Source organism: Podarcis bocagei (genome assembly GCF_964188305.1).
Source record: "Podarcis bocagei genome assembly, chromosome: 7".
In the NCBI taxonomy this organism is placed as follows: domain Eukaryota; kingdom Metazoa; phylum Chordata; class Lepidosauria; order Squamata; family Lacertidae; genus Podarcis; species Podarcis bocagei.
The window spans coordinates 93,902,156-93,926,692 of record NC_138132.1 but is presented as its reverse complement, the minus strand read 5'-3'; the positions used below and the strand labels follow the sequence as shown (position 1 = coordinate 93,926,692).

At 44.1% G+C, this 24,537-nt stretch overlaps 2 protein-coding genes across 5 annotated transcripts in view; both read right to left on the bottom strand.

Annotated features, from left to right (window-relative positions):
• LOC308592420 (tigger transposable element-derived protein 1-like) overlaps positions 1–24,537 on the bottom strand; it is a gene marked incomplete at its 5' end in the record, with an annotated part of 444,148 nt that overhangs the window by 325,000 nt on the left and 94,611 nt on the right. The gene's annotated exons all lie outside the window — the stretch shown is intronic.
• Positions 1–24,537, bottom strand: part of ZMAT4 (zinc finger matrin-type 4) — a 303,658-nt gene that overhangs the window by 208,077 nt on the left and 71,044 nt on the right. For 3 of the 4 annotated variants that reach the window (XM_081201037.1, XM_081201034.1, XM_081201036.1), the window contains exon 2: positions 20,875–20,976. In XM_081201037.1, the coding sequence (XP_081057163.1) occupies positions 20,875–20,976 (102 nt within the window). Of the gene's footprint in view, positions 1–20,874; positions 20,980–24,537 lie in introns of all 4 variants that reach the window. The other variant, XM_081201035.1, reaches the window with a different exon arrangement.

The window sequence follows — 24,537 nt, the reverse complement described above, 5'->3', positions numbered from 1 at the left end:
CATTTCTCCCTAGAGGGCCCTGGAACAGGTGTAGGGAACCTTTGCCTCTCGAGATGTTGCTGAACTACAACTGTCATAATCCCTGGCCATTGGTTATGCTTGCTTGGGCTGATGGGCGTTGGAGTTCAACAATATCTGGAGGGCCAAAGGTGTCCCACTCCTGCCCTGGAACAACACTGCACCTCTTGAATTGTGAGGAGATGAAAATGGAGACTGGCCTGATGAAGAGAAAGTTTGCCATGAGGGCCTCCATTGCCTAAGGTGGAGGCAAATTATCATCATCATCATCATCATCGCAAAGAGACACTAACCCATACCACAAGTAAAGGTAAACTCCTCTCAACTGCAAATAGTTTGTGAATTTCACCCTCCTGCCAGAAACACCTAGCTGTTTTTTGTGGGGAGGGAATATTCTCTTTGGGGAACTTTTTGTGGGATAACCAGCCTCATATAACCAACATGCTTAAGTTTAATGAATGCATGAAGGTACGCATGATGCATAGAGGATGCTGTTCAGTGTTTCCTTCCCTTGGGAGGAAAGAGGCCATCAATCCTATTGTCCCTCCCCCAGTCTAGCTGAGAAACTCAGCGGGTGAAGAGGTTTGAGCTGTTGTTCTAGCTGAACCACATGGCTCTTGAGTTCCTATACCAATAATCTAGGAACCTTTACCACTTTGTAACTAAGATGAATTCTACTGCCTGTGCAACTTTTTCTGAATGTTGTATGGAATAGCACATGAACCTGACCTTTTTATTATGCATTCATGATAAATTGTGCTCATGATGGTATTGGTGCAATTATACATGATCCTGTTCTCATGTTTATGCTTCAAAGGCTTTAAGGTGGACCTGTGGCTTCCTTTTCCAATCAGTGCACATCCCATAGTTTCCTGTTGAAATTCTGTAATTTTTTTAATGCCTCCAATATTCTGAGAGGGGTTTCTTGGTGCACAAAAGAGTGCTTCCTGAGGTGGCAATAATGTAACATTGAGGAAGAGTTGCAGAACAACTAATAAAACAAAATGATGTGTGGACAGTCCAGTAAAAATCCACCACTAACACACTATTTTTGCATCAATTGCATCTTTAAAAAAAACCTCCACCAGTCTGGAGAGGCACCCTTAGCGCTAGTAACCAAGGATTTCAACATCTCTATCTCACACTGACAAGAGCTACCCTTCAGTTTTGAACATTTCTTCTGCTGTTTCAAAGTTATCCAGCTATAGACTCTTCCTCTGGCATCAATCTTTCAGTTTCAGGAATGTGATTCCTGCTTCTTGATCCTTAACACATTATTGCATCAACAGAAAATGGTACAACTCATTCATTTAGGCAGGAGAGGTTTTGCACGCCATTCTGTCTACAAATGGACAAGCCAAGTGCCAGGAGATTAACTCAAGGCTCATCAAAGCTATTCAGACATTGATCACGCTGCCAAAACTGATTGCCCAAAGTGCTCATATATGACAAGACGAGGGCTCCCAGAGGCAGCACAAACTCAGGCACCAGCAAGAAAAGTACAGGAGGCCTTGCTTGTGTCTATGCAGGGAAGCAGTGTTCACATTTTAATTGACTTCCCATTCACATTCCCCACAATTTTGGTCAGCCAACTGACAGCTGGATAGCATGAGCCAGGCGATCCCCAAATAACATACCTTTCAAAGTACACCTTCTCTCTCTCTCTCTCTCTCTCTCTCTCTCTCTCTCTCTCTGTGTGTGTGTGTGTGTGTGTGTGTTTAAACCATAGCAAAATAAAATAGTAGCAATTTTTAGACATGGTGTTGTTTTAAATGGCATGAGAGGAAAATGTTAGAAGAGCAGTTTAAAGAACACATGTGTGCTTGAATAATTTGGCTCAGGGCTGGATCTGAATTTGCCTGAGTAATTTGCCTGTAGTATTTTTGCAAGGAAAGACTCAAGGCAGGCAGGAAGCTGCCTTCTGTTGAATCAGACCATTGGTTCATCTAGCTCAGAAGTGTTCTCGGAGCCAAGAGGTAAACTGCTCCCTGGACCCTGTCACAAGCAGAATAAATGCCATGTGAGTGCTGTGGACTTAGGGTTCCTGAGTCATGGAAGCTGTTCCGGATGGTTTTCCACTTCCCCCTAAGAAGGAGGTGTGCAGCTTCAGAGCATCCCATGGGGCCCATTTGGCCTCAGGGGCCCACAGCACCTTTGCTTTATTATTTTCCATTTTGTTGTATTTTGTTTAATTCTCTATGTTTGTTAATATTGTATGGCAGGTTTTCAAGTTTTATGTACACCATCCTAAAACGCACCATCCTGAAATTCTCCTCCCACTCTGGAATAACCCCCTGGGGGCCGGACTGGAGGCAAGTGGAGCCAAGGTCAAAAGTAGGCGGGATGCTCCCATTTCTACCTGCCTCTCCCCCCCCCCTCGGGAACATTTTCTTCCTCACGCTTTCTGGCCCTCCTCTGCTATCTGCTTCTTTCTCCCTGCCAGATGCTCTCTCACTTTCTTCCACCCCCTTTTCCTCTTTCTGCCACGTCCTCCCCCATACCAGGCCACCCATATGACTTTGAGACCATCTTGGCTGCCTCTTATTGCAGACCCAGGTCATGGAACCTGAGGGCTTATCTGTACTTACCTTTGCTCTGCTCTTTCCAGGCACAGCCTGCAATTTCCCCATGAAAATATGCTCTTTAAAGCTCAATGTAAATGTAGTAAATGTAGTAAATGTAAATCCATGGAAACCTGAATTGATGTTCGCTCCGATTCAGCTTTAAAGAGTGGGTTCTTGCAGAGAAAGTTTGGGGCAAAACAAATAAATAACTAAATGCTCAGACATGGTGCATTCAAGGGCAGACCTCTGCCTGGAAAAAGGAGGGCAAAAGCTAAGTGTGGAGCAACCCTCAGCTTCCACCCACCACCATGAACTACCCTGGTCAGGACTGGCAGCAGCAGCGGCAGAGACGTTCTCTTCTTATGATAATATTTTATTCTCATGTTAATTATGCTGTTTTAAATGTGCATTTTATATCTGACTTCATTTAGTAATGTTGTCTTTTGAAACATTCAGGAGATTTATTTGGTTAAATTCACTATGCTAAATGTGCATTCTGCAGCTGACCTCCTTCGTAATACTGTATCTTGAAATCTTTAAGATAATGTTTTAGTTTCCTGTTAGCCATATTGTTTTGAATGTATACTTGACATTCTTCAACAATCTTCTACTCTGGATTGTTTTATTCAATGTTTTAGTGTGCTGTTAAACCACTTTTTATTTTTTCTTACAAATATAAAACAGTATGGAAATGAAACATAATAATAATAATAATAATAATAATAATAATAATAATAATAATAATAATAATAATAATAATAGACAAAGGGCCACATGGAGCTTGATGTCCACAGCTTACCTACCTGTTATTCAATGCTTCTGCTCTCAGGCATTTTTCTATATAATGGCTTGAATTTCAAATTTTCTTAGGCCCTGTTCTTGTTAATGCTAAGATAATGCTTTTGCCTGTCTTCCTCTCTCCTGAAATCTTCTTTATTTTTGGTTCTTCGGTTACAACAGTAGCCTTCAGACATACTTTCAGAGAGACCACATCCCAAATAAAGGAGAGAATGGTTGATACGAGATACTAGTGGTGTTGGGGTGGCACAAAGTTCTCAGCCCATGGTGCCTTCAGTTTTTTAAAAAAATGGGTACTTGGGGGTGCTCAAGAGATGTCCCTGCTGTGCCAAAGTTCCCAGATAAAGGACATTTGCAACCTAGCCCCAAATCCTCCTGGTGGAAGTGCCACATCAAACCCTTGAAGTGTCCCTATTTTCCAGGGATGTCCCTAATTTAGAGAAGCTTCTCCTGGTTTCTGATTTGATCTCGGAATGTCCCAGTTTTCCTTAGGATGTCCCTATTTTCATTGGAGAAATGTTGGAGGGAATGTCACATGATCCCCAAGAGCCAATCCAGGCAAAGATATGGCAGCTGCCATTAGTACTGGCACCAGGATTTTCTCGGTGTAGCCAATACTACACTGTATTGAGATCTTGCAGGGCAGCAGCTGAAGGAGGAGCAAAAGGGTTTTCTTGTGTGTGTGTTTCTTTGTGGCTGATTAGCTGCTCTCCCTGTGCAAAGGTCAGAGGGGGCAGGGTTTCTGTTGAGTCAGGTGATTAGCTGTGGGAGGAGCTTATCAGACCTAGCAGGGCAGCGGTGCGCGCCTGCCGGTGCGCGCAGTTTGATCCATCTTTTAAATTTAGGGGAGCTAGTCTCAAACGTTTGTTGGGGGAGACCTAGGTTTTTTTGGGGGGGTTATTTGTCCTGTCTTCATGCTTTGTAAGATGGAGGACCACTGTAGCCACCCCCAATGACACGTTTTCAAGATGGAGGGTGAGGGAACAGCTGCAGTCGCCTGCGGTTCCTGCGCAATGTTTGCCATCTTGACAAAGGTTGCAGGCAGCTTTATCTGCAGCAATTGTATGTTGATTGCCCTCTTAGAAGACAAAGTCCAGCAACTGGAGGAACGTGTAGCTACGCTCCAAAGAATTAGAGAGCTGGAGCTCTTCTTGGAAGCAACAGAGCACACCGTCCCCACCAAGGAGGAGACAGGGGACTCCCCTGAGAAGGAGGCTAGTTCACCAACACAGGTGCCAGATATATGGAGAAACCTGACTCAAAGAAGTAGGAGGCCCAGGGTTCGCTCCGATTGTTTAGAAATACACAATCGCTTTGAAGTCCTCTCCCCTAGCATGGAAGACGAAGAACAGACTCCATTTGAGGATCTCTCCCTCATTACAGTCGATCAGGTATATGAAGACAAGCAGCAAAGTCAGTCCTCAGGGAATGTGCAGGCGACCTTGGAACGGACAGCTCAGGGAAGAACCCCGACCAAACCTAAGAGGAGGCATGTAATGGTGATAGGGGATTCCCTACTGAGGGGAACAGAAGCTGTGATCTGTGGGCCTGACAAGATGTCTCGGGAGGTGTGCTGTCTCCCCGGGGCTAAGATCCAAGATGTAACTGAACGACTGCAAGGAATCATAAAACCCACTGACAAATACCCCTTCCTCTTGGTTCATGTGGAAACCAATGACACTGCAAGCAATAGCCTCCAGAAGATCAAAATAGACTACAAGGCTCTGGGCAGGAAATTGAAGCAATTAAATGCACAAATTGCCATCTCATCTGTCCTCCCAGTTGAACGACGTGGCCCTGGGAGAGAGGGGAAAATAGTGGAAGTGAACACTGAATTTAATCCTTAAATAAGAGACACGGGGGAATGATTAATGGACTTCAGTGTCTGTACACTAATGCACAAAGCATGGGAAATAAACAAGATGAGCTTGAGCTCTTGGTACAGCAAACTAAATATGACATAATAGGCATCACTGAAACCTGGTGGGATAAGTCCCACGATTGGAATGTAATAATGGAGGGATACAATCTATTTCAGAGAGACAGACCAAACAAGAAAGAAGGAGGAGTGGCGTTATATGTCAGGGATGTGTATACCTGTGAAGAGATCCAAGATTTAGAACCTCAAAGCCAAAGTGAGAGTATTTGGGTCAAAATTAAGGGAGAGAAGAATAACAGAGACCTCATTGTGGGAGTTTACTATAGATCCCCAAGCCAAACGGAGGACATAAGGTCAAACAGATTCCTCACTGGCCTTGCAGACAACTTCATTGTCCAGAAAGTGGGAGAAGCAACAAGAGGAACAGCCATTTTAGATCTGGTCCTAACCAATGTTGATGACCTGGTTAGTGGGGTAGAAGTGGAAGGATCATTAGGCGTGAGTGATCATGCTCTTCTGAAGTTTACTATACAGCGGAAAGGAGCAGCCAAGCATACTAGGACCCAATTTCTTGACTTTAAGAAAGCCGACTTCATAAAACTTAGGGAAGTGCTGGGTGAGATCCCATGGACAGTAATACTAAAAGGAAAGGGAGTTCATGATGGCTGGGAGTTTGTTAAGAGGGAGATAGTAAAAGCACAACGTCAGGCAATACCAATGAGACGGAAACATGGAAGGTGCCTAAAGAAGCCAGGGTGGCTATCTAAAGAACTTTTAACTGAGTTAAGATTAAAAAAAGGATGTGTACAAAAAATGGAAAAGGGGGGAAACCACCAAAGAGGAATTCAAACAAATAGCCAGCACGTGTAGACACAAAGTCAGAAAAGCTAAAGCACAGAATGAACTCAGGCTTGCTAGAGAGGTTAAAAGCAACAAAAAAGGCTTCTATGGGTATGTTCGTAGCAAAAGGAAGAGCAAAGAAACAGTGGGGTCACTCGGAGGAGAAGATGGTGAAATGCAAACAGGGGACACAGAAAGGGCTGAACTCCTCAATGCCTTCTTTGCCTCAGTCTTCTCTGATAAAGAAAACAATGCCCGACCTGAAGAATTTGGAGCAAATGATTCAGCAGAGGAAACACAGCCCAGAATAACTAAGGAGGTAGTACAAGAATACTTGGCTAGTTTAGATATATTCAAGTCTCCAGGGCCAGATGAACTGCACCCAAGAGTATTAAAAGAACTGGCAGGTGTGATCTCAGAACCACTGGCAGTCATCTTTGAGAATTCCTGAAGAACAGGCGAAGTCCCGCCAGACTGGAGGAGGGCAAATGTTTTCCCTATTTTCAAAAAGGGGAAAGAGAGCTGTTGGACAGTGGAATTTGCTGGCAAGGAGTGTGGTGGAGTCTCCTTTGGAGGTCTTTAAGCAGAGGCTTGACATGTTCAGTTTCTGTTAATTGATTCTCATGGGAAACTTACAGATTCTGGCTTCACACAATTAACTCAAGGCAGTGTCAATTTACTCTTGGCAGAAAGCCAAGGTCTGCTTGACCTAGAAACTACTTACTCTGATTGGTTAACGACCAGCACTCAACTCTGTTATCTAGAAATGCTAGCACAGTTTGGTGTGAGGTGTGTTGGAGTAGTAGAAGTGCTGTGTATGGTTATGAGAGAGAGAGAGAGAGAAAGGATTTATTTTGCTTTGTTTTGTATGCAGAAGCTCTGCTGGTTTTATTTTTTCCTTTTAATAAATCCTGTAAATACTTATTCTGAGTCTAGCTGACTAGTCATTACCACCTCAACTAGCTTCCTCGCTGTGCAGGAAAATTCTGCTACGTTTGGGCTAAAGCCAGTAGGGCTATGCCTGACACTTCAAAGTTCCATGAGGTTATGGGCATTGTGCTACCAGCCTGAGTTGTGGTGGTGTCAGCATCAACGGTGTTAGTTCCAGTAGTTCCAGAAGTTGTTGTTCCTGTCGGTGCAGCAGATGGACGCTGGCTGGTTCCTGACTGTTGTGAGCTGGTGACACTTTGGACACAAGGACAACAGCTGCAGCGTGTGAGTGCTGGGTGCTGTGGTTCCTGTTTTCTCTCTCGGTGGTCATGAGTAGCTGGTTCCGGGTTCCAGGGACATCGCTCTCAAGATGGCCTCACAACCAGTTCAGATGGCTTTTGAGCGTCTGAATGACTCCAATTACTTGCTGTGGTCGGAACGCATGCAGGCAGTGCTGCAGAGGGATCGTCTCTGGCAAGTGGTGAGTAAGTTTCCTACGAAGCCTGATGATGAAGACCTCGATAAAGACCAAAGAGCAAGGGCCACAATTGTCTTGGGGCTGGAAGATTCCCAGTTGCCATATGTGAGGGGAATCAAGACAGCTAGAGGTGTGTGGCAAGCACTTAAAGAACTCCATGTGCGTGAGACAGCGGTTTCCAAGCTGTTCATTTGCAAGGCATTGTACAAGGCAATGTTACAGCCTGGGGTTACAATGCAGGAACACCTACACAGTTTACAGTTAAAGTTTGCTGCGCTACAGGAAAGAGACTGTGCGTTAGACCAGCAGGAGAAGGTGGCTATTATTTTGAGTTCTCTCCCGGAAAGCTGGGATAATTTAGTTTTGTCTCTAGAAGGCATACAGGAGCGTGATTTATCAGTCAGTTACGTTACTGGGTGTTTGATTGAAGAATGGCAGAAGAGGCAAGAAAGGTCATTGGCTGCAGAGACTTCTACTGGCGGGCGGTTTGGAAGGAGTTCTCATGCCGTGCCAGAGGTGAAGCAAAAGCAGCGTACTGGTGAGGAGTCAGCGTTTGCTGTTAGGCGTTGTTTCCGATGTGGGTCTTCAGCGCATCTAAAACGACAATGTCCGGAGTTGGTCAAGTCTCAGTTGCCGGTGCAGGAGCAGAGACGAGATCAGCAGCAGCAGCAGCGTAAAAAGAAATTCTTCAAACAAAAACAGTCGGCTCAGCTGGTGACCGCCGAGGTCAAGATTGCTGATGAGAAACAAGCTGTCTGGGTGGTCGATTCTGGAGCATCTCGGCACATCGTAAATTCAGATGAATTGTTTGTTTCCAAGAACTCAGCACAGCGCAGCCAGGTGGCTCTAGCAGACGGAAGTACTTCCGAAGTGATTTCGGGGGGTGCAGTTTTTGTTCCTTGTCTTCGTGAATGCCTGCAAAATGTACTTTGTGTGCCTTCATTAAGGAGCAATCTGATGTCTGTAGATTGTTTGCTAAAAGCTGGGTTTAAAGTGTATTTTGAAGGAGACAGTTGCATTATTAAGAAGGCTGGTGAGATTTTAGGCACTGCTAAGTCAGAGGGAGGCTTGTTTTGGCTTAAAGCAGGATCTCAAGTTGCAGCAGTAGTCAGTAAATCTCAGCCTGCAGTGAATAGCAAAGCTATACATGACAACTGTGTGCACTTATTGCATAAGAAAATGGGGCATGCTTGCTGGAAAAGTGTACTAAAAATGTCTGAATTGGCTGATGGGGGTAATTTAAAGAGTTGTAACAAGTACCTTGATTGTAATGTTTGTAAAAAGGTTAAAACCCACAGAGTCTCTTACCCCAGAAGTGACAGAGTCAGTGAGTCACCGCTACAGCTGGTTCACATGGACGTAATTGGTCCATTTGCTGTAAGCAGGGGTGGAGCGCGCTTTTCACTAACAATTGTGGATGACGCCACGCGTTACTCTTGGGTTTTTCCCATGAAGAATAAGGGTGACGTGTTCACTAAGTTTAAAGGCTGGGTGGCATCTGTGGAAAGATTTCTGTCCATTAAACTCAAAAGGATACAGACGGACAGAGGCGGCGAGTTTATGTCAAATGCCTTTAGAGCAGTGTTTCCCAACCGGTGTTCCGCGGCACACTAGTGTGCCGTGAGACACCGGCTGGTGTGCCGTGGGAGGGAGGCGGGTGAGAGGCGGCGGCGAGAGGCGGCGGCGGCGAGGATCCGCGTCGAGCCGGGGCGGCTCCGCGGTGGTGGTGCCGAGCGGCGGGGCAGCGCGCGCAAAAGGGAGGAGCGCGAGACAGCGGAGGAGGAGGAGGCCGGCATGTCCAGGCAGCAGCAGCAACAGCAGCAGCAGCAACTCCCGCCGCCGCCCCCTCCTCCGCCCGCTATCGCAGCCGCCGCCGCCTCAGCTGCCGCCGCCGCCTCAGCTGCCCTCGCTCTGCTGCCTCCTCCCACCCCGGCAAGGGGGAGGGAAAAAACGTTCACTTTTGTGCGTCCCTCCCGGCGTGACGCTGCGCGCTGACGTCACGGGGCGGGGCTTTAATGGTGGTGTGCCGCGAGATTTTTTTCCGGTAAGCAGGTGTGCCGTTGCCCAAAAACGTTTGGGAAACACTGCTTTAGAGATTGGTTACAAAAGCGTGGCATTGGGCATAGAAAAACGAACGTTTTTTCCCCAGAGGAGAATGGTGTTGCAGAGCGAAAAAACAGATCTTTACAAGATATGATGTTTGCCATGCTTGATGATGCTGATTTGCCCATGTCTTATTGGGGGGAGAGCATGCTCACCGCGTGTTATCTCCAAAATAGGCTCTTTCATCAAACAATAGGTACAACTCCATACTTTAAATTGTTTCAGAAAAAACCTAAAATTGACCATTTGCATGTGTTTGGATCAAAAGCCTGGGTATTAATTCCGAAACAAATGAGAAAGAAGGGAGATCCTAAGACCAAACAGTTAGTGTTTGTGGGTTACCAGGAGCTGGGAAAAGGTTTCCGTTTTGCTGAAGGGACAAATGGAATTGTGATCTCCAGGAATGCCAGTTTTTGTGAACATAGTGGCTGGGAGAGACTACATGCCAATACTGAGGTTTGGTTTGAACCTTCCCAGGAGCTTCAAGACTCTGAAGGTAAACATAGAGAATCAGAGTCTGAGGGGGAGGAAAGTTCAGATAAGAGCTCTCAAGAAAGTGGAGTTAGCCAGAGACCAGTTGCTAAGCAACCAAAGAGAGGTCGTAGTTCTGAGGAGGAAAGTGGGTCAGAAGAAAAATTTTCTCCCAGAAGATCTAAAAGACAAAACAAAGGAGTGCCTCCGGTGCGTTTTTCTCCAGATACTGTGAATGTGTTTAGTGTAATTGCAGAACCCAAGAGTTTTCAGGAGGTGTTAAAGTTACCAAAAGAGGAGGCAGAGCTCTGGAAACAGGCAATGGAGGAAGAGATGTCCTCTCTGAATGAGCACAAGGTTTTTACACCAGTAGCAGCGCCTGAGGGGGCAAAGATTGTAGGCTGCAGGTGGGTGTACAAACTTAAACCTCTGGTGACAGGAGAGTACAAATACAAAGCTCGTTTAGTGGCTCAAGGATATTCTCAGAGGCCTGGAAAAGATTATGATGAAACTTTTCCCCCTACTGCTAAGGGGGACAGTGTAAGGCTGATTTTAACGCTTGGAGCAAAGAGAAAACTCCTGTTAAACCATTTTGATATCCAGACTGCATATTTACATGCATCAATATCAGAAGACCTGTATCTAGCCGAACCGCCTGGTTATGAGACAGGTTCCAATAGAGTGTTGAAATTAAACAAAGCTCTATATGGTCTCAAACAGGCTGCAAGATCTTGGAACAAATGTTTCCATGAGGCCTTAGTGTCATTTGGTTTCAAGCAGAGTACAGCTGACAATTGTGTTTATGTACGTGGTACAGGCAGTGATCAAGAGTTTTGTCTGATTTATGCAGATGATGTATTGTATGCCTGTAAAACAGATAAACAAACTAAAAGGTTTGCCAAGCAATTGTCCAGTAAGTTCAAAATGAAAGACTTAGGCCCGGTTAGGACATATCTAGGGTTGGAAGTGTGCTGGGCCCAAGATGGCAGCTGCCTAATTAGTCAGCAGAACAAAGTTAAACAACTACTGACTACATACAGGATGCAGGATTGCAAAGGGGCAGCGGTGCCTATGGATCCAGGTTTCATAAAAACACTTCATATAGATGAGAGTCCTGAATTTGAACATCCTGATGTATATCGCTCTGTAATTGGAAGTTTATTGTATCTAGCACAGTGGTCCAGACCTGATATTAGCTACACAGTAGGCATATTAAGTAGATTGGTCTCAAAACCCACACTAAATGCCTGGAAAGGGGTAAAACAAGTTCTGAGATACCTCAAACAGACAATTGGCTATATGTTACAATTAAATTCTTTCGAGGACGAAATATTGAGTTGCTACTGTGATAGTGACTGGGGAAATTTGCCAGATAGAAAATCTGTCACAGGACTAGTCATAATGGTCGGTGGAGCTTTAATCAGCTGGCGGTCACGCAAGCAAGACGTTGTAAGTGTGTCATCAACGGAATCCGAGTACGCCGCATTGAGTGAATTGTGCAACGAGGTGATTTATTTCAAGCATTTGTTAGCAGATTTAAATGTAAATTGTGGAGAACCAGTACGAGTTTACATTGATAATCAAGCTTGTATAGCCTTAAGTAAAACAGAGGGTTTCAAATCACGTTTCAAACATATCTCTGTAAAATACCAAAATGTACGTTGCTGTGTACAAGACAATATAATCACATGTACTTATGTATCAAGTGAAGAAAATGTAGCAGATGTATTAACTAAACCATTGGCAAAGATAAAGAACAAGCAAATGTGCAAGGGTTTAGGTTTGCTGGAAAAATAATCTCCTACATAGGTGTTTTTTGATGTTAATTGTCCAGCAGAATCTGTGAGGGGGTGTTCAGTTTCTGTTAATTGATTCTCATGGGAAACTTACAGATTCTGGCTTCACACAATTAACTCAAGGCAGTGTCAATTTACTCTTGGCAGAAAGCCAAGGTCTGCTTGACCTAGAAACTACTTACTCTGATTGGTTAACGACCAGCACTCAACTCTGTTATCTAGAAATGCTAGCACAGTTTGGTGTGAGGTGTGTTGGAGTAGTAGAAGTGCTGTGTATGGTTATGAGAGAGAGAGAGAAAGAAAGGATTTATTTTGCTTTGTTTTGTATGCAGAAACTCTGCTGGTTTTATTTTTTCCTTTTAATAAATCCTGTAAATACTTATTCTGAGTCTAGCTGACTAGTCATTACCACCTCAACTAGCTTCCTCGCTGTGCAGGAAAATTCTGCTACGTTTGGGCTAAAGCCAGTAGTGCTATGCCTGACACTTCAAAGTTCCATGATGACAACCATATGTCAGGAGTGCTCTGATGGTGTTTCCTGCTTGGCAGGGGGTTGGACTCGATGGCCCTTGTGGTCTCTTCCAACTCTATGATTCTATGATTCTATGAAATAATTATCGCCCAGTCAGTCTGACATCAATACCAGGGAAGATTCTGGAGCAGATCATTAAGCAAACAGTCTGTGAGCACCTAGAAAGGAATGCCGTGATCACCAATAGTCAGCATGGATTTCTGAAAAATAAGTCATGTCAGACTAACCTGATTTCATTTTTTGACAGAATTACAAGCCTGGTAGATGAAGGGAACGCAGTGGATGTAGCCTACCTTGATTTCAGCAAGGCATTTGACAAGGTGCCCCATGATATTCTTGTAAAGAAGCTGGTAAATTGTGGTCTTGACTATGCTACCACTCAGTGGATTTGTAACTGGCTGACTGACCGAACCCAAAGGGTGCTCATCAATGGTTCCTCTTCATCCTGGAGAAGAGTGACTAGTGGGGTGCCACAGGGTTCTGTCTTGGGCCCGGTCTTATTCAACATCTTTATCAATGACTTGGATGATGGACTCAAGGGCATCCTGATCAAATTTGCAGATGACACCAAACTGGGAGGGGTGGCTAACACCCCAGAGGACAGGATCACACTTCAAAACGACCTTGACAGATTAGAGAACTGGGCAAAAACAAACAAGATGAACTTTAAGAGGGAGAAAAGTATTGCACTTGGGCAAAAAAAATGGGAGGCACAAACACAAGATGGGTGACACCTGGCTTGAGAGCAGTACATGTGAAAAGGATCTAGGAGTCTTGGTTGACCACAAACTTGACATGAGCCAACAGTGTGACGCGGCAGCTAAAAAAGCCAATGCAATTCTGGGCTGCATCAATAGGAGTATAGCATCTAGATCAAGGGAAGTAATAGTGCCACTGTATTCTGCTCTGGTCAGACCTCACCTGGAGTACTGTGTCCAGTTCTGGGCACCACAGTTCAAGAAGGACACTGACAAACTGGAACGTGTCCAGAGGAGGGCAACCAAAATGGTCCAAGGCCTGGAAACGATGCCTTATGAGGAACGGCTAAGGGAGCTGGGCATGTTTAGCATGGAGAAGAGGAGGTTAAGGGGTGATATGATAGCCATGTTCAAATATATAAAAGGATGTCATATAGAGGAGGGAGAAAGGTTGTTTTCTGCTGCTCCAGAGAAGCGGACACGGAGCAATGGATCCAAACTACAAGAAAGAAGATTCCACCTAAACATTAGGAAGAACTTCCTGACAGTAAGAGCTGTTTGACAGTGGAATTTGCTGCCAAGGAGTGTGGTGGAGTCTCCTCCTTTGGAGGTCTTTAAGCAGAGGCTTGACAACCATATGTCAGGAGTGCTCTGATGGTGTTTCCTGCCTGGCAGGGGGTTGGCCCTTGTGGTCTATTCCAACTCTATGATTCTATGATTCAATACTGAGCAATAGACCACTGGTCTGACTCAGCATAAGCTTCCTATGTTGAGCCAGTTTGAAACAGTGATTGGAGTGCAGGATGGGGCCCTGGGTGATCTGATTCAAATCTCCATTCAGCCCTAGGGGCCAGTCACTGCCTCTCAGCCTATCTTCCCTCACAGTGTTGTTGTGGATAAAATGGAGAAGGGAAGAATCGTGTGCACCCTCCTTGGAGGGAAAGTGGAATATAAATGCTTAAATAAATAAATGTTCCTGCCTGCGTACCAAGCACATGTCATTCCAAATCCCCAGGCAACCTCGTCCTTTCTTTAAAGCCTTCTAGGTTAGAGATATTTCCTACAGCTTTTCATGTGGATGAGAGATGAAATCCAATTGTCATTATTCCCAGAGACAAGCAGGAGGAGGAGGAGGAGTACGGCTGTCACAAAGAGATGTTCCACAAGGGCAGCGTGTTGTTGCATGTCAGGTCAGAAGCAAAGATTTGCAGGAAACATTCTGATTCTTTTGTCAGCTCCTCATTGCATTTGCCTTTGGAAAATAAATATGAGTATAATATCTGCAGGATTGTTGACAAATTATGACCAGAATCCATTCTGGCCCTACTAAAAGGCAATGTAGGCAGTTGCCCTAGATGGCAGTCTCTAGGCCGTCAGAGAGGGAGACAGATAGATCTGACCCATGGGGCACAATCCACCAAGCAGTCTCCTGGTGCAAGCCCCCTAGAAATGGCTGGCAGCATTGTTTCAATGAAGTCTACATGGGAGAAATTCCTGGCCCACTGCTCATCTGAAGCAGGTTTGTCAGTGTATTCGGCTAGACACTCTTACAAGCCTTCTCATGACTCTGTGCGTTATTGTGAAGAGGTTTGTAAGCACGTTCAGCCACACATGAGTACAGACTTTCCTGCAGGGATGGAGCCCTCATGCCCGGTGAGCCTTGGGAACATAAGGAAGAGCCCGGCTAGTCCAGCATCCAGCTCTCCCAGTGGTCAACCGGATGCCTGTAGGATTGCCGCAGGCAGGATTCAAGCACGAGAGCCCTCCAGCAACTCGGATTCAGAGGCATTGCTGCCACTGACCAAGCCATCCGACCAAACCCTCTCCTCCTCCAATAATTTGTCCAATCCTCTTTTAAAGTCATTCAAGGCGGTGGCCATCCCTGCCTCCTGTGGGAGCAACTGCCATGCTTTATGACCTGGGGGGGGGAATTATGCTGCCTCTTCCAAATTAAAGCCCTGATATATATTTTTAAATGCATGAAAAGGACTCTCATCAGTTCGTACATTTGTTCTGACAGAAGGCCAAGCCAGACATTTGGGGGCAGAAAAGAGCTTGCGACAAATAGATTTGTGTGACAAATGCAAGGTGGAGCAGAAAACACCTTCCTATGTTTCCCTTCTGGCAAATAATGCCCCACAAATGCACACTAAGATGGACAGGTCCATCCCAAAAGCTCACAACCATGGTTTCTAACTTGCCTATATTGCTAGGCATGTCATTGTTCAAGACACTGTGGAATGTGAAACACATAGCAGTCAAGTACAACATTCCTAGAATGGACATGCTAGGGGATGCTTTGTACGAGCCAGGAGAAAACTTCCTGTTTACTCCTGAGCTGGGACCGAACTCTCTCTGCACGTGACTAGATGTGGGTGTGGCCTAATCTGGGCAAGAAGGAGCACACGTTCTTCTTTTGCTCTCTTCTTCTCCATTTTGCTTTTCCATGTGTTAACAGAGGTGACTGCTGACTTGGAACTAACTCCCTTATGGGATAGTTCTACATGTGTATATAGTTTTGTAACCTAAGTCTGCCTTCAGGGATCTAACTGTGAACTGAATGATTGTCAGTAAACTACTTTTATATTTGTTATGTACTGAAGTTCTCACCCTGGGCCAGCAGGGGGATACTGTAGATAGTTTTCACTCAGGTCCACGTCAGTTACTTTAGGCGGGAAACCCTGGGTTGTTGTTGCTACAATGGTGACAGCCGGCTGCCTATAAAAGCAGGCCGGCTGAGCTGTTTGCTGTTCAGTTCTGTTGCAGCTTACAAATAAAGAGCTGCTTTGGAGAAATCACTGCATCGTCTGCTATGTCTACCCACTATTTAACAATATTGACTTTAATAACTTTGTCGTGTATATTCTTTTTAAGAGGGGCAAGAAGGGATCTTACCAGGAATCTTATATAGAGAGGCTCAAACGAGTCCGGAACAAACTGCTGTGTGTTTAAAGGGGAATGTTGAAACTGCTAAGATATAGAACTTGCTAACACAAGTTAGGAAGAATATCATTAAACAATATATCCTCTCTTGCCTCCCTGAACATTCCCCATAGACACAACATGCTCCTGAGAAATGGCTTGAGGAGGAAGAGAAAAGGAAGTGTTCTCTGTTAAGCCTCTGGTTCTCAGAGAGCAATTTCATTGGCAATAATGAAAGCACATTTCAAAGCTTTACCAGTGCAGATAGAGAAATTGGGGGGTGGGGGGGAGATGAACCTCATTGCCAACAGTTCCATTTTTTCAATACTGTAAGTGTGCGGCTCCTTTTGATACTGTAAGAGTGCCACTTATTCCTCACTTCATATGAGAAATGACTTTATAGGTCATTTTTTTAAAAATCAGTACATTTGAATTTTCAACACTGGGGGACAAAGTCAGAGAGACAGTAAGGCAGCCCTTGCCAATTGGAGTGGGAAGGGATGAAAGAGGGACCAGGTGGATGGATTTGTTACAGAAGGAGGTGCTGGTAACTGGAGAAAGCAGAATGTTCTTTTAACTCTCAAACATGTTCTGCTTGTGCATCCATGCTTCCCTGACATGTGCCAATTATTTCCAACAGCCACCTGTTAAGCAGTCTGTGAGTTTAGCTGCCTATCTTGGGAAGGAGATTAGTAACGCACATGTATTTTGATTTTTTGAAAAAGGTTGGCCTGACATTTTTCTACCGTCCTTCTCCCCTACACACCAGAGGCCATGGGAACACCCTTCCATGGAATCAGGTGGAGGAAGGGCTTCAGGGTGCCATTCAGAGTGACAAGGTGCATCTAGGATACCAGGAAGCTCACCCATGCAGAGTTATTGCCGATTTGCAAGATTCAGGGTTTTTCATAGACACAGCATGGTATCTATGGGAGAAGGAGAAGGTCTTCCATTAGGCACTGTGGTCCCAAGCTGTGAAGAGATGGGATAACTCAGCTGGCGGTACATGAGACGCTTAATCTGAGAGTTGTGTGCTCTAAAAAGAGCTAGCTTTCTAAAAATTCCTGCATTGCAGGGGGTTGGACTTGATGACCCTCGTGGTCCCTTCCAACTCTATGATTCTATGAAATGGATCTGGAACTGAATCAGAAGCTAGCAGCAGATGGGTGTCCACTTCTTCATCCACAAGATGCCAGACTGAGATCAGGATGCATCACCCTCACCCCCCAATAAAATATTTGAGAGGGCCGCCCCCCAGGTGGATGGGCATTGCCATTTCAATGGTGTGTGTGTGCTGTATCATGTGACCTGGGCCCCCCACTATTTTCAGGTTGGCATCCCTAAGATGCAGGATAACTCTTTCTGCTGTTTCTCTAGCATCATCTGCGTAAAGAAAGGGTGGGTGAGTGAAAAACAGAGCCAGCAGGAATAGGGAGTGGATTCCACCACTGAGTGGAGGAAAACCCCACCCCCATTTCCACACACCTCCCCCAAGAAAATCCACACTGCTCAGGCAGAGCAGCAAAAATGGTAGCAGTCATTAGGCTTATTCTTGATAATGAAAACAAATCAGTGCTTTTTACAATGATTTGGCAGCAGAGAGCATTTGAGCAGAAAAACTGGTTGTGAGATTATAGCATTCTTTACTAAACTGTTCCCATGATGCAGGTCTGTTTCAGGTGGGGAGGTGAGGGTATCTTTCTTTCTCTCTCTCTTTAGCTGTCTTCCAAAACAGGAATAGCAGGTGTTGCTCTTAGAATTTGATACTTCCTTTGCAGTCAGAGCAGGGCTGGATGACCCATAAAGCAAAATAAGCAGGTGCTTAGGGCATCAAGGGAAGGGAGCACCACAGAAATTTTCCACTGCTGGATTTTTAACATTAATGGTCACAAATTGCTCAGCTGAGCATTCATTTTCTCAGCTGAAGGATATAAAAAATCCCAGCAGAACAACTGTGCAACAAGGCAGGCTGGATGCCTTACCTCTGCTAAGTATAGAACCAGATGCATTACGTAAGATTAATTTTGAGGATCAGATCAAACACTTTGAAATTAGAAAAGTACAGAAATTTTTCAAGTATAAATAAAGGGGAAGTATACAAAAATAAACATTTTTTCCACTGTACTGTAGCTTTTGTTTCATTTCGGAAAATAAAATTTTATTTTATGGTTTCTTATTTAAAATTAGATATATATGGGGGCACCAAAATCTTTTAAGTGCTTTAGGGCCTCTAAAGGTCTTATTCCAGCCCTGAGTTAGAGAACAGCATATCCTGCAATAAAATTTTTATAAAATGAAATCGCTCCTTTTTGTCTGTTTGTTGGTGACATTAATTTACATTAATTAGCATCAGTTATGACAAAGACAAGCTGTTAGGTCAGTTTTCCCCATGCATTCCTTTGTTTTACCAGTTTGGGTGATTAGCAGTAAGGCAGGCCAGACACCCCTGTTATTGCCTCTGCTGTGATTACAAAAGTTAGCCCCCCCCCCGCCCATTTGTATTTTACCCTTCCCCTTCCCTTTGTGGGCAATTCAGAGTAGAGAGAACAGGAGGTGCAAGCTGGCTTTGTCACAAGCTGCTGGTGTCCCAACATTAGCGTGAGCAGGCACTGCAGGGAGCAGAAGCCAGCACTCAGGCAACTGCTGTGAGTTCCACAACCACAGCAATCCTGCTTCTTCCTCCGCTGTCATCCAGCTTGCCTCTCTGCCAACCCAATAAAAAGCTGCTGCTTACCACCATTCCACTTTGCCACAGGTGGATATGATTTGCATTCCAGCTGCCCAGAACCATCAACCAGAGATGGGCAAATCTGTCAATTTTGGTTTCTGTCAGTTTTCAGTTCTCAGCATTTCCACATGGGATTTATTTTTAAAGTCAGTTGAAAATGATCAGCGTTTTGGCACAAAATTCTCCTAATAGTTAATATTTATTTATATCCCCTCCCCAACCAGGATCCCATTTTATATACCCATTTCTTAATACAATTTTGCATAAAACACACCTTTTCCATAGTGATTTCCCCCTAATATAATGTATTTTTGGCTGCTATTTGCACCAATATGTAGATGTTTATCCACAGTTTACCCTAGTATATGCATTTTTACACACATTACTTGGTTGGATAATTGCATTGAGAAATTCATAGAAGTGCACATTTCAAAGGATGGTTTTGTTCTGATTTACACATTATTTCAGAAAGTGTGAATTCGGTTCACTTTTGATTGCAAACTGAATCAAATTAGTCACCCCTACAGTCAAACGCCCTTTTGTTTCCATTAGTGTCACTCATCAATGACCAGTCTCTCCTCTGGGTCACATGACACCATCAATACAGCATTCTAAGGGCTCCTTCCAAACACTTTCTCTTGGTCATATTGTTCTGAAGTTGCCAGGCAGACCAGGACAGGTTTGTGGAAACAGGAGGAGCAAAACATATAGAAACCCACTGCTCACACTTCGCAGGGACCCCTCGCTCAAGCCATGACCTGCTGCTCATTAGGACAGACATGCTCTCAGTTGTATTATTACAATGAAGTCTGAAGCGTGTTGCTACATGTTTTATAGCCAATTGATAACACCCTTTAACATGTCTTTTAGCAGACAGTCACACAAAAACCCTGAATGTATGTTTAGCCTGTGAATTTTTAACATTTATAATAGAAAGCTGAAAACATCTGACACACCATTGAGGATGAATGAGATATTCAGTTCAGTTGACATCTTAATGCAAAATTGCATAATCTTCACTTTCCAAAACAATATGAAATGTAGCTATTCTTCAAAATTCATACATCTCCAAATTTTGCAATGGAATTTTCCAAACAAATAAACTTTCCAATTGCTTTAAACGCTCACCATCCCTAAACATACATCCCTGTACAATCCAGCATATACAGGGATGGAGCCAAATTTGCAGCACAATCCCAGGCTACCCAGTTTAAGTTCTATTGAGCTTAATGGGGTTCACTTTCAGATGAATGGGCATTGGCTGCGAGGAGGAAGGCAGTTCAACTATCCACATCCAAATGCCAGCATGATAGAAATGAGGTTGGAGGAAAAATCAGGAGGAATATCCAACTTTCCCTGCTGAATAAGGATGTGCCAGGAGACTGGGGTGGCTTTGGATCCTTTGGCACCCAGCCATTTCTCACCCCTCCCCTGGCACCCCACGGGCACTCACACTCCTTTGGGCTCTCTTGTCACTGCTCAGATGCCAATTGGCCCAGGAGGTTAGAATTCACCATTGCATCTCATTCTCTGATGTTGCAGCCTCACACACAGCAGATATAAAATAATCTCCAATGACAGAGCAGGACATCTGAGATTTCCCATGTTCCTGGGAGCCAGGGTCATAGAACTGCACCCAAATTTAGGTGACTTAAGTTCCCATTGAAAACAATGGGGCTTAGGTCATGATGAATAATTTGTCCCATTGATTTCGGTGGGACCTAAGACCAATTTACAGAGGCTGCTTACACATCACACATTTAGAGCACAATGCTTCCCCCACAAAAAAATCCTGGGAACTATAATTTACCCCTCAAAGAGCTACAATTCCCAGCACCCCTAACAAGCTACAGTTCCCAAGACTCTTTGGTGGAAGTCATGTGCTTTAAATGTATGCTGTGTGCACAGCCTTACTCTGGATCCTACCCATTCTCCTTATTTTCTTTTTGTGGATCCAACAATAAGATTATCACCCTGCTGCCCATTGAGAATGCCTATTAACAACAGCAATTGTACAAAGTTTGCACTGAGCAGTGGAAAATCAAAGATATTTGAGAGCACCCCTTACAGACCTCTTTGTAGCCCAGAAGTACTGCAGCCCTCCAGATGTTTCTTACCTCGTAATGAGCCACACGCTGCGATTCTGATATTAGCTGCGCGCTGCACACTTTGCAGTAGCTTTCTGTGAATAATTCCTGGTCAATATCTGATGACTTCATCTGCTTATAGGGAAAAAAGAAAGGAAAACAATAAAAAATATGTGAATCGTTGTTGTCGCTGTCTTACTTGCAGCAGTTATAAAATAGCATTTCACAAAGAACCATGAAAAGACCCATGAAATAACTTTTCTGAGGAAAAGTTGGAGATAAAATCAAAATTGTTGTTACAATTGAATTAGACTATTGGAAGAAAGCCTGTGCAATTATGTAGAATGTAGAATTGTAGCTGACACTCGAACTCAGGACACAAGGGAGAAACATGCTAAGAGGAAGGCACATTTGGCAAACCCTCACTGTGATCAACTCCCACCAGGAAACCAATGTCCCCACTGCGGAAGGATGTGTGGGTCCATAATTGGCCTCCACAGTCACCTAAGGACTCATTGTTAAAATCCGTGTTTTTGGAAGACAATCTTACTCGGCTATGAGGGATCGCCAAAGAAGAAGAAGTCAGTCTGATCCATCTGAGAAGAACTTGCTTCTCGTAAGTGCTGAAGTACAGAATAGAGTGAAAATGAGCTTTAAATGTGAAAGTTACATTTTATGCTACTTCTGATTTCAGGATTGAGAATGTCATAGAACATGCTTTAAATCAACAGACTTTAAATCCCTCTTGCAAGTTAATGGATATGGATTTTTTGAATATGAGTGAAAGTCATTATACCAGTGGCTGCAAAAACAGAAGACAGGATCAAGATTGGAATTGCTGTATTTGGATTATAGATAAGACTATGCGCAGGACCTAGGAATAATTATTTCCGGACGATCAGAACACAGGAAGTCACTAAATTTGTTTAATTTGGAATGTATAATTGGCTTTATAAATTGTATTATGATTTGGTATGATTTGACATTGTAATGTTGTTTAGTCGTTTAGTCGTGTCCGATTCTTCGTGACCCCATTGTAATAATGTTACATTGTAATAATGTGGCCCATATTCATGACGAATTAATAAAAATTATATATATTTTTAAAAGATTGCATTGTGGACTTGGAAGGGACGCTGAGGATCATCTAGTCCAACCCCCTGCAATGCAAGAATCTCAACATGTTTGAAACCATACTGGCCTCTAGCAGTTTTATTGCTATATGTCAGTGATGGCAAGCCTTTCAGACACCAAGTGCCCAAACTGCAACCCAAAACCCACTTATTTAACGCAAAGTGTCAACACGGCAATTTAACCTGTATATCTCATTTTTTCTGTGTGTTTCATTAAAAAAATGCTTTATTAATCATTTTTCATGTATATACAACACGTAGTTATCTTCATTTCAGTCAGTCCAATAAGGATATCTATGCTCACAAATAAAATTACATATAATTTCAACTGTGTTTTCTACCCAAACATAAGACCTCCCATTCTCTCCATGTTTCACTTTGTAATAAACATATTACTTTAATTTGTTATTACTATTTGTAAAAAATCTCTTTTCTATTTTGATGTCATTTTCCTTTATATATAAAGGAGCACCTAGAAAGGAATGCTGTGATCACCAATAGTCAGCATGGATTTCTGAAAAATAAGTCATCTTGATCTTGTTTTTTGACAGAATTACAAGCCTGGTAGATGAAGGGAACGCAGTGGATGTAGCCTACCTTGATTTCAGCAAGGCATTTGACAAGGTGCCCCATGATATTCTTGTAAAGAAGCTGGTAAAATGCGGTCTTGACTCTGCTACCACTCAGTGGACTTGTAACTGGCTGACTGACCGAACCCAAAGGGTGCTCATCAATGGTTCCTCTTCATCCTGGAGAAGAGTGACTAGTGGGGTGCCACAGGGTTCTGTCTTGGGCCCGGTCTTATTCAACATCTTTATCAACGACTTGGATGATGGACTCAAGGGCATCCTGATCAAATTTGCAGATGACACCAAACTGGGAGGGGTGGCTAACACCCCAGAGGACAGGATCACACTTCAAAACGACCTTGACAGATTAGAGAACTGGGCCAAAACAAACAAGATGAACTTTAACAGGGAGAAATGTAAAGTTGGGCCAAAAAAATGAGAGGCACAAATACAAGATGGGGGACACCTGGCTTGAGAGCAGTACATGTGAAAAGGATCTAGGAGTCTTGGTTGACCACAAACTTGACATGAGCCAACAGTGTGACGCGGCAGCTAAAAAAGCCAATGCAATTCTGGGCTGCATCAATAGGAGTAGAGCATCTAGATCAAGGGAAGTAATAGTGCCACTGTATTCTGCTCTGGTCAGACCTCACCTGGAGTACTGTGTCCAGTTCTGGGCACCACAGTTCAAGAAGGACACTGACAAACTGGAACATGTCCAGAGGAGGGCAACCAAAATGGTCCAAGGCCTGGAAACGATGCCTTATGAGGAACGGCTAAGGGAGCTGGGCATGTTTAGCCTGGAGAAGAGGAGGTTAAGGGGTGATATGATAGCCATGTTCAAATATATAAAAGGATGTCATATAGAGGAGGGAGAAAGGTTCTTTTCTGCTGCTCCAGAGAAGCGGACACGGAGCAATGGATTCAAACTACAAGAAAGAAGATTCCACCTAAACATCAGGAAGAACTTCCTGACAGTAAGAGCTGTTTGACAGTGGAATTTGCTGCCAAGGAGTGTGGTGGTCTCCTTTTTTGGAGGTCTTTAAGCAGAGGCTTGACAACCATATGTCAGGAGTGCTCTGATGGTGTTTCCTGCTTGGCAGGGGGTTGGACTCGATGGCCCTTGTGGTCTATTCCAACTCTATCGTAAAGGTAAAGGTACCCCTGACCGTTAGGTCCAGTCGTCGCCGACTCTGGGGTTGCGGCGCTCATCTCGCTTTACTGGCCAAGGAAGCCGGCGTACAGCTTCCGGGTCATGTGGCCAGCATAACTAAGCCGCTTCTGGCGAACCAGAGCAGTGCACGGAAACACTGTTTACCTTCCCACCGGAGCGATACCTATTTATCTACTTGCACTTTGACGTGCTTTCAAACTTCTAGGTGGGCAGGCTCAGGTACCACCGGTATAACATTTTTTTGCATATTTTCCTTTATGGTATAACAGGCAGTAAACCTCTAATTTACCTTCCACAAATTCTCCCATTGGGACATCTGTATAGTGTGGCCTAGATCTTGGGCCCATTTAATCATAGCCAACTTAACCTCCTCTGGTAAGTCAAGGAGGAGTCGGTAATCCTTAGAAAGTGTTTTAATTTTGGAATTAATGACATCTGTTTCAAATCTTGTATTTTCTACCTCAAACCTTTTTTTTTTTGTCAACCTTAAATCTTTCAAGCAATTGATAGTACAGTAGTACCTCAAGCTACAAAGCCCCAGGTTACAAATACTTCAGGTTACAAATGCCACTAATCTGGAAGAGTTGAGAACTTTGCCCCAGGATGAGAACGGAAATGGTGTGCTGGCGGCGCAGTAGCAGCTAGAGGCCCCATTAGCAAAAGCGCGCCTCTAGTTAAGAACAGTTTCAGGTTAAGAACGGACCTCTAGAACAAATTAAGTTCACAACTAGAGGTACCACTGTATTGAAACCAGTCACTCATTTGATCCCTTACTTCTTCAAATGTTTTTAATTTTAATTGGTTTCCTTCCTCCTTA